This window comes from Fukomys damarensis, unplaced genomic scaffold, assembly GCF_012274545.1.
Source record: "Fukomys damarensis isolate Sample0158 unplaced genomic scaffold, DMR_v1.0_HiC HiC_scaffold_22, whole genome shotgun sequence".
NCBI lineage: Eukaryota > Metazoa > Chordata > Mammalia > Rodentia > Bathyergidae > Fukomys > Fukomys damarensis.
In genome coordinates this window covers 14,654,071-14,664,541 of record NW_022900934.1, presented here as the reverse complement: position 1 = coordinate 14,664,541, position 10,471 = coordinate 14,654,071, and the positions used below count along the sequence as shown (strand labels likewise).

General features: G+C 49.0%; 1 protein-coding gene across 1 annotated transcript in view; it reads right to left on the bottom strand.

Annotated features, from left to right (window-relative positions):
- Nucleotides 1–89: 89 nt before the first annotated feature.
- Nucleotides 90–10,471, bottom strand: part of Sdc4 (syndecan 4) — a 19,785-nt gene continuing 9,403 nt past the window's right edge. The window contains exons 2-5 of the mRNA XM_033767137.1: nucleotides 7,241–7,379; nucleotides 5,773–5,819; nucleotides 4,708–4,906; nucleotides 90–1,028 (exon numbers count right to left, since the gene is read on the bottom strand). Of these exons, the coding sequence (XP_033623028.1) occupies nucleotides 877–1,028; nucleotides 4,708–4,906; nucleotides 5,773–5,819; nucleotides 7,241–7,379 (537 nt within the window). The 3' untranslated portion in view covers nucleotides 90–876. The remainder of the gene's footprint in view (nucleotides 1,029–4,707; nucleotides 4,907–5,772; nucleotides 5,820–7,240; nucleotides 7,380–10,471) is intronic.

The following is a 10,471-nucleotide window of genomic DNA, read 5'->3' as shown; positions in this document are numbered from 1 at the left end:
GGGTGAGGAGAGAGAGAGAGAGAGAGAGAGAGAGAGAGAGAGAGAGGAAGGAGAGGCCCTGTCTGAAGGTATAAATAGTAAAAAAAAAAATTAATAAAAATCATATCTCTGTTTCATTTTCAAGAAACAAAAACAAAACAAAAATGTTAAATACAAACTTAGCAGGTGCTGTGGGAATGCATGAGCATTAAGACTAACTCTGTACCTCCACACTTGTGCAGAGACACTCTACACAAGGGAATGAACCATTAAAAAGAAAAACCAGATTTACAGATAATCTACAAATCCGTTTCAGCATGAGCTTTCAGTACTTCTCCCTTCCCTTCCCAAATAATAATAAAGAAAAATGTTGATATCCAAAAGTCACTTGAAAGAGCCTCATGGCCCGAGATATGCCCGAGTCCTGCAGTGTGATCACAAGTACCTGGGGACAGACACACTGCAGGGCGCAGACAGCTGTGGTTCCTTCTCCTGATTCCAGGCAGAGGGACGGGCTGCGAGAGGGGAGTGAAGGCAGAGGCCCACACACTATCAGTCACCCCTCCAGCCCCGGATGAGGCATGTTCAGTACAAGCTCTAAACATGCTAGATTCTAAGCTGGAAAAAATTTTAAATGAACCAATCCATGGCTTGCCTTCAGAAAAGCCGAGTTTAACCCCATTTTTCTATCAGGGCAACTAACTTTGGCCCAAAGAACCAGGAAAAGAGATGCAGCACAGTAGAAGATGCTATCGCTTCTGACACTGGAAAGGTGACCAGAGCTGGAGACACTGACGGGTCAGGAATAAGGTGCCCTCCCCTCACTTTAATGCCCACCATTCACAATCCTTTGGCTTCCCTCCCCACTCAAGTCCAAGCAGTGCCTGTGGGGAAGCTTCACGCGTAGAACTCATTGGTGGGGGCTTTTTTGTAGATTGGTTTCTTGCCCAAGTCGTAGCTGCCTTCATCCTTCTTCTTCATGCGGTACACCAGCAACAGGATCAGGAAAACAGCAAAAAAGATGCCCAGGACGCCGCACACAACCACAGCTGGAGAGGAACAGAGAGAAGGTGAGGGTGAGACCTCCTCATCGAGACCTGGGGCCACACTGCCCTCTTGCACCTACAAGTCAGTTCTCTCACAGCCAGACACCCTCACCATCACCACTGCCTGTGCCAGGCGGACAGTGCCTTATTAAACTTGACCCTCATGACCTCAGCTATGACAAGGGGGTCACCAGGCACTATAAGCCATTGAAGACCACAGGGCTAGAGCGGCAAAGCCACCATCTCAACCCACATCTGCCTTGAGTCCAAAGCCCAGGCCCATTCTGAATACCAGGCAGACTCCCGGGCAACAGCTTACTAGTAATGAGCCAGAAACAAGAATAACGCCAGGCTGCAGAAAGGCCCTTAGACATAACTGATCTTAGCACAAAGGCACTCTGTGTGCGTACCTATCTAGGCCCACTTGTCTGTAGACTGGTAAATACCTCCTACATACACAGAGAACACAGCAATGTCCATGTACTGTGTTACAATGCAGATAATCACACATGATGGCTTACATTGCTATGCAGACACAGGCTGGTTTCCTTTCCCACCTCTCCCACCTACTGGCTATGTGACTGGAGACAAGTTCCTTGTCGCACCCACTGCAAAATGGATGTGTAGTACCTTTTTCATGTTTGTCCTAAAGATTAAACAATCTACCAGCTTAGAACAGTGCCCAGTGCACAATACACGCTCAAGGCTCATGAACTGCTAATCTCCCCGGCACCTGGAACCCGGAACCGGGCCTGCAGAACAGTGGGTGCTTCATAAACGGCATTCACCTGACTCACTCACTGAGGAGGGCATGGCCGGTGCCAGGCAGAGGTGGGCTTCTTGCCTTGGCTGAGCATCTGTTCTGTCCCCCACGTCAGGTGGCCTGAATGACTCACTCCTGTTTGTTAGGAACAAGCACGGCTCACAGAATCCTTTCTGTGGCAGATTGAGTCCCCTAATTCTGTCTTACTCAGGCTAAGAAGATTAATTTTCCATCCCTGCACATACTACAAATGTTGCACAGAATGGAGTGGAGTGGCACAAAGGAGCTCAGAAAGGCGCTTTCTTGGCTAAAATCCTATGAAAAGCAGCAACAAAGTACCTCCCAGAAGTGCCAGAAAAAGCACATGGGATATCTGATGTCAGCTCCACTCCCATTTCTATCACCTTGCCCTCCGACAACTCCTGTCACGCCTCAGTCTGAGTTGGGTCTCCCCACAGGGACAGGGTCCAAGCACAGGCTCTAAAGTTGACAGTGCTTCTAGGTCTAAATGCTTCCTGGCTTTGTGACTTGGGACACATTATTTAGACTCCATTTTAGGTTGTTATAGATAGGAGACATTCAAAAATCATATGGCATATAGCAAGCATTTCATAATACTCACAAGGGTTTTGTTTTGTTTTGTTGTTTTGGGTCACAGGGCTGGGGATATAGCTCAGTGGTGCCGCCGTCTGCCTTGCAGGCACAAGGTCCTGAGTTTGATCCCCCGTACAAAAAAATAAATAAAAGCTACTGGAATGGAGGGTCCCACCTCAGCTACTGAAAATGTACTGTCTCCTAAGGGTTTCATACTGATAGAATTCTCAAACAGAAGAGAGTTAAGAAGCCAAGAGTGGTGGTGGATCTCTGTACTACCAGCACTCTGGGAGGCTGAGAAGCAGAGTCAAAAGTTTTGAGTCCAGCCTAGGCAACCTAGCAAGACCCTGCCTCAAAATAAAAAAGTTATGAGCTAGGCGGGGTGGCTCATGCCTGTAATCCCAGCACTCAGGAGGCTGAGGCAGGAGGATCGCTGTGCATTGAAAACCAGCCTGGGCTACATAGTCAGTCTCAACTATGTAGTAAGGCCCTGTCTCAAAAAAAACAAACAAACAAACAAAACACCACCACCACCAACAACAACAACAAAAACAAACAAACAAATAAATAAAAAGTTATAAAAGGGATAAGGATGTAGATTAATGCAAAGGTCCTGGGTTCAAACGCCCCTATGAGAGAGGGAGAGGGGAGGAAGAAAGAGACTAAAGGGCCGACTTTGCTTTAGTTGTTCTTCTCTTACTATGAGATCCAAAGCCTGGGTCTCAGTCTCCCCATAAATCAGAAACAGCAGCTCAGACTTGGGTCAACGATTTTTAGATTTTTCCTTAGAAGCAACAGAACTTTTACTTGCTAAAGCAAAACCGAATCAGCAGATCTAACCCTGTAAAGATAAAATCTGCAGCTGGAAGATCCAAACCATGCCAGCTGAGAGTGAAACTGTGTGGCTGACGAAAGATGGGGGAGGATGGTGAAGTTCCAAAGTCCTTCCACATAAGCGCTGGGAAACCTCTAAGACGAAGTGGCTGAGGGCGCCTCTATTTCTGGTGGCCCATCCTCCTATACCCACCAACAAAGTGGTGAAGGAAAATTAAAGGAAACATTGGCTTAGATACCGGGAGGCCAAAGTCAGGGCTGAGCTAAGACCAGGCACCTTGGGCTATGTTCCAAGAGCAGCTCACTGGCCTGACACAGGTGCCGTTCTCCACCTGCCCTAGATGGACGGCACAGTGACGTGTGGCCGAGGGCCCTTCCCTCTACCTCAAGCCCACTCAGAGCTGATGGCTCGGCTGGGTTCCAAGAGACCGGAGCTCCCAGCTTGGGCCTGGGGAGTGCACCCACTCATCCAGTTCATCCAGAAAGACCCTCAGCTACCGCCTGTAAAACTGCAGCAAGTTGCCAGACATGGTGGCGGCCCATGCGTGTAGTCCTAGCACCAGCTAGGCTGCGGAAGAAGGATCACCACAAGTTCGAGACCAACCTGGGCTATACAGTGAATTCAAGGTCAGCCTGAACTACACAGTGAGACCTCTTTTCAAAAAATACAACTGCTCCTCTTCCCCCAAAGAAAGCCCACCAAACTGTAGGCAATCCCTTCCGTCCTCCAATAACTAGCTTTGCAGACCATGCCTACACCTAGGGCTGCAGAGAGAGGTTTGGGATCCGTCCCAGCTGATGATTCCCCAGCCAGGCTTGATACAGCCACTCCTAAAGCCTCGCCCTGCGACAGCATTTACCCACCCCAGCACCTTAGTCAAAGGCTCTTACCTGAACTACCAAGTATTTAACTTTCCTAGGCCTCACTGTCCTATCCTGTCACAAGAAGACATCCTGTGCCCCACCCACTGAGGGACAATACAGATTCAATGACAGATAATACTAACAATCGGAAGAGCTCTTTACAGTGAGCAAAATAATTTTATATTTCATTTTTCATGGGCTCGTTATATCAACTCAAAGGGGTCTCACCATACCCATTTTACAGGTGGGGAAACTGAGTCACGACTGGTTCCAGAAGAAGCTCCTCAGCCAAAGTCACAGGGCTGCCAAGCAGCAGAGTGGAGGGGAGGGAAGCAACCAAATCCTAAGGGGACTCTAAGCTTTTCAAGTGAAACTAACGTTTAATGATTAACTCCCTGGAGGCCAAACCCAGGCTGTGAAAGTGCTTTAGCTGAAAGAAGTTTCAGACAACTGAATAACTCCATGCCTATTTTTTAGAACCCTTTGATATGCGGTTCTTCTCTTGCACTGGGCTGCGAGTTCCCCTTAAGGGAACATAGTTTCTCAACAGCCCAGAGCTTTGGAGCCGCCCTGCCCCCAGGCCCTTTTTTTCTTCCTTCCAGGCCTGTCCAGAGTAAGGGGTCTCACCTGCTAGGACCTCCGTTTTTTCAAAGATGCTGCTCTCCTGGGCAGTGCTGGACATGGACACCTTGTTGGACACATCCTTCTCCCCATCAAGCAGAGAGACCTTCTTGGGGATGACTTCGTTCTCCTCCAGTTCTTTGGGTTCAGGGGGAGCCCGACTCCCAGGCCCCGTCCTCTCAGGGACGTGGTTATCTAGAGGGACCTGAGTGGGAGAAAGGAAGGAAACACGGACACTGAGTAACTGTTTTCAGACGCAACACTCTAGACAGAGAATCTGGACGGAACTACACGGTCCCGGAATGGGAACCAACAACAACTTCTAAAAATTAAACTTCTAAGGGCCGGGGATTTAGCTCAGTGGTTCGGTGGCCTGCTTTGCAAGCGTAAGGACCCGAGTTCAATCCCCGGTACCAACAAAATAAATTAATAAAATAAAAATTAAACTTCTAAAATCCTTGTCCTGACTTTTTCAATACATCTGTCCCAAATGGGAAATGAATCTGAACAAAGGCACAGGGAGGTGGATGTTCCCACACCACACAGGAGGGCGGGTGTTCCAGAGCAACCTCTCAGGAGGCAATGGGGGCAAAACCTTAGAAACTGCTTGCCATTTAAGGCAGTAAGTTTGTCTCTGGGACTGTATCCTACAGAGCTAAACCTGTGCGAAAACACTTGCTGCAGTGTAATCATTTTAGGATAGCAAGGAACTATAAACAACTTTTCCATCAAAGGGAGACTCAAGTGAACTATTACACACAGCCTGTAAAAACAACACGAACATTTGGGAAGTACGAAGGGCCACTGTAAACGGAAGAGGCAGTACACAGAACTGTGTACAACTAGAAATCAGTGCTGGGAAATGACGATCACGTGCGTAGAAAAGGAGCTGGTGTTGATAGTGATTATCAAAACCACTGTGCTGAAGTGAGGGACTGATTGAAGTGAGGGACCCAGATAAAAAGGCTTCTTGCAGAATGGAGTCACACCCTTCACTCACTCTGCCCCTGGGGGCCGTACTTTCTGCCGGTCTCAACCTGTGTTACCCAGCAGGTAGGGGGCAATACTTACCAAGGGTGGGATCATTTCAAGGATGGTCTTGGAGTCTCCTGAATCATCTGTGAGGTCAGAATGGCTGTGTGAGCAGGAGGTCCATTATCCCCAGTAACTGATCCCCTCAGCCACAGCTGGTGGGAGTCCTCCCTTATAACCAGCCCCTAAATGCTCCATGTCCGGCAAATGGAACATTCTCACCTCAACCTCAGTTACAGAGACTGAAAAAGGGAGCTCCTGGGACCTACCTCCCTGACTTTCACAGACATATGTGCACTGGTAGCTAGGCGGGTGCTGTGTCAGCTCTGAGCCCTGAATGCCTGAATCCCAGGACCAACAGCAACATTTGCAAGTTGCTACAAATGCAGAATTTCAGGGTGGACTAAATGAGAACTTATATTTATACTTAGGAAGCTGAAGTAGAAGGACCACAAGTTTGAGGCTAGCCTGAGTAAGTTAGTAAGAGACCCTGTCTCAAAATAAAAAATAAACAAGGCGAGGGAGTCATGCATGGTGGTGCACACCTGTAAACCTAGCACTCAGGAGGCTGAGCCAGGAGGATCACCAGGACTTGGAGGCCTGCCTGGACTACAAAGTGAGTTCAAGGTCAGCCTGAACTGTATAGCAAGACCCTGTCTCAAAAAACAAACAAAAATCTAAATATACAAAATAAAATTTAATTTTAAAACACACAATCACTGAGTGCTTGGTATTTGCCAAGAGCCTTAATTCAGGTCAGTCCCACAACACTGATGTACACTCATTATTACTCCCATTGTACAAGTTAGGAAACCCTGAACTCATGACTCTTTCTGTGTGTGTGTGTGTGATCCTCCTGCCTCAACCTCACAGAGTACTGGATTACAGGCATGTGCCACCACACCTGGTAACATGACTATTCTTGTTCTGTTTTGAACTCAGGACTGTGTGACTTCAAAGCTCAAATTCAGAATCATTAACTTGTTCTTAAGCATAAGAGGGAGGTGTCTTGGCAGTTATCTAACCTAGAGGCCAGAGCCAGGAAGTCAGAGCCCACGAGAAAGGCAGTGGCTCTGGTCTCGCTCAGTCACTTGCACTCGCCTCTAACCCCACCAAAGCAGAGGCCCCATTCACAGCTCTGCTACACATGTTGCTCCCCGCCCAGCACCACTTCTGAGGTAGTACTTTTTCTTTCCAAAGGAAGAAAAACACTTCCCCATCCCCACCCTTCCCTCCACCGAAGGGAGGAACCTATGAGGACAGGTTCAGGCTGGTGCCAGGAAATCCAGTGCTACAGTGAATTCAAAGTAATACCCAACTAGCTCTTGAAGTCTCAGGGATAGAAATGGTTAATTCAGTTCCTTTTGTTTCCCCTTTTGAGGCCAGGAAGGGCACTGTAGGGAACCAGCCCCCCAAATCCAAATCCCCAGCCCGGTCACCTTCCTTAGGATGGGGACACCATCTCCCCCCAGCCCATGCCCCTGGGAGCCCAGCATGTGCTCCATACCCAGATCTCCAGAGCCTGACAGCTCGAAGTCATCAGATTCCTGCCCTGGTCCCCCAATATCTTCATCGTCAGGTAGAGCTCCAGAGTAGTACTGGCCTTCTAGGAGATCATGGGGGTCGATGACCTCAGTCTCTCGGATCTAGGATAAAGAAAGGAAAAGCATCAGCCAATAGCCTGCAAGTGCTCTAGAACAGCATAGATGTAAACCACAGATGTAGATTTTCAGGGGACGGGGCCAGGTTCGGTGACTTGTAATCCTGGATCCTGCTCTGCCCCTGACTTGCCTTGCGACTTTAGGAAAGTCTCTTTCCTATTCTGGGTTGATAAAAATACTGAAAGTGCTAATAAGCAAATTATTTACATTACTAGGTACCATTTGCCTGAACACTTGCTGTTTGCCAAGCCCTGTTTTTAATAACTCTTGATAGTATGTTAACTTATTTGACAACCAAGGAAACTGGGCTTCCAAGATTTTATTTTATTTTTAATTGTATTTATTTGTTTAATTTTTTTGTTTGTTTGTTTTTTCAGACAGGGTCTCACTATGTAGTTGAGATTGACCTGGAACACATTATGTAGCCCAGGCTGGTCTTGAACTCACAGCGATCCTCCTGCCTCAGCCTCCCGAGATGTTAACTTATTTGACAACCAAGGAAACTGGGCTTCCAAGATTTTATTTTATTTTTAATTGTATTTATTTGTTTAATTTTTTTGTTTGTTTGTTTTTTCAGACAGGGTCTCACTATGTAGTTGAGATTGACCTGGAACACATTATGTAGCCCAGGCTGGTCTTGAACTCACAGCGATCCTCCTGCCTCAGCCTCCCGAGAGCTGGGATTACAGGTGTGCGCCACCACACCCAGCGGGCTTCCAGGATTTTAAATCATTTTTTTAAATGATTTAAATGACACAGCTGGCAGAGGGAGGGAAGACGGCACACAGGGCGGCCTGACTTCAGAGCCAGTGGTTCCCGGACACAACGGCAGCCCTGGAATACTGTCCTCCAGGCTCCTATGATGCAGCAGCAGCTGACTCATGCATGGCAGGGAGTGGACTATTGGCCCTGGTCTTGCCTAGTCTGGGACACCTTTCCCAGCTGAGTCAGAACAGAATGGACAGGCTCACTCCCACCCCAAGACATCCTCTGGCCAGGGAACTGCTCAGACCCAGTGACTTAGGAGCGCACTCCTTCCGTGTAATCTTCCAAACACCTCCCACAGATCTGTCCTGCTACTAGCCTGATGGAGAGCACAGAGAAGTACAGTCCCTGCCCTCACAGAAGCCTCACTCCAGCACCCCTAAGGGCACTCAGCTCCCACTGTATGGGAAACCTATCTGGTCATGGCAGCCTGAGGTCCACCCCCACCAAGCAGCTTTCAAAAATAAACTCTCCAAGGTCCAAGGAGACCAAGAACTTTCCCAGGACCCTAGAGAATACTAGTTACTCTGGGACCATCCCTAGCTCAGGTAAGTGGAAGACAAAGGTTCCCCCAGGAATGCAGGAAGCACTGGACGCCCACCCTCTAGCGTCTTGCCTTGAGTTTCCATCTGCCCACACAACAACCTTGAGCAAAGTTCATTACTTCACTCCCACAAGACAGACCCATCTTTCTAGATTCCGTAACTGCAAGAGGTGGGGGCCTGCTCAGAACCGCAGAACACAAGCTAGAGAGAGACTCCAGAGTGGTCCTGTCCTCCTTTCATAGAATCTGGGAATTAAGCGAACAATTAGCAAACGGCCTAAAGTCACACAGTGTTGGCTACATAGCTCAGAGTAAAAAGAGGCCACAGCCCCGTTTCTGAGACTGCCTCAGCTGTCCTTCACCCAGGGAGCCACAGCCAGGGACACAGCGGGGATTCTGAGAAGGGATATCTAACTGTCTGCCCCTGAAGCAAGAGGTCCAGGAAAGCCACTTCAGAAACTAGGTTCTTCCTGAACTCTCCCCTCTGGCTTCCGGGGAGAGGCAGTGGAACCTGGCCAGCCCTCTTCCACCCCCGTGGGGCAGATGCCGGATGCCCGGAAGGGAAAAGGGTCAGGCAGGGAGGAAGGCAGTGGGTAGGCATCCTTCTCTCCCCGGGGCAGGAGAATATTTCCAGAGCACCTGGCACACAAGCGGGTGGAGAGCAGGAAGGGGTTAAGCCCTGGTTAGGGATGACTTCACGACTCCGGAATCAGGAGCTGTTGTTGAGCTGCTGGCGCTGGAATTCCAGCCCCCGCACACAGCCTTTGCCTGTGGCTTTGGTTTGGCAGTGCAAGGAGAAGGCTCTTCCACGGTTACGCAAGGGCCTGTACCTAGGGTGGGGTCCCTGTGTTCCTATCCCTATCTCCTGCCGAAAATTCCCCTGGAGCTCAGAATCTCAAACAGCAAGGCCCTGTGGCTACTCAGTGTCAGGCCTTCACTACGTCACTTGGCATGACGTAGGTCCTCTTAAGAGGCCCTTTCTGCAGAGGTGGAAACAAGGGCTCAGAAAGGTAGTCACCTGCCTACAGGCCACATGGGCAGAAAGTGGCTACGCTGGGCCAGAACCCAGGCATGAGACACTTGGATTTTAGCCACATACACATAAACACATATAGGAACGTATGTGTGCATAAGGCTGCCAACCTACCCCAAACTAGACAGGAGCTTTACTACGGATCCTATGTAGCCAAGTGAGAGAAAGGAGGAACTTTCGTCATTTGTTGACCTGGCTGGAAAACGAGACTGGCTGTGTGTGTCAAAGTTCAAAGTCCTCAGGCCAGAGGCTGAGTGAGGTTCCAGCACAGGCCCGGGGATAAACACAGGCTGGGATTCCAGCACAGGTGTCAGCGACCTTTCCTATCCTGCCTCATCCCCAGGAGCCACGGAATGCTGTTTATGAGTCCAACCTGCCTTTTAGTATGTGAAAGTACTATGGGGCGTTTCAAAGCAACCCATGGGACTAGCACACCGATGGGTGTGAGCAATCACCTCCACTTTACCTTAGAGAAACAAAGACTAAGGGAGAAGGAGTGGGGGTCTAGATCTGGCAGCCAGGACAGTGGCAGAACTGAAGGTAAAGCCAAGATGATTCCCAGTTCTGCCCTGTCTGAGAGCACCCGATCGTCCCTCACCCTTCATTTTCACACCAGGTCCCAGAGGAGATGAACAGTTTTACCTAGGGTCACACAGTGGGTCCGTGGCACGGCCAAGATCAGATCCTTATTTGAGCTCCAAAAGGGAAGAAAGGTGCATGTACAAGACTTCCCTC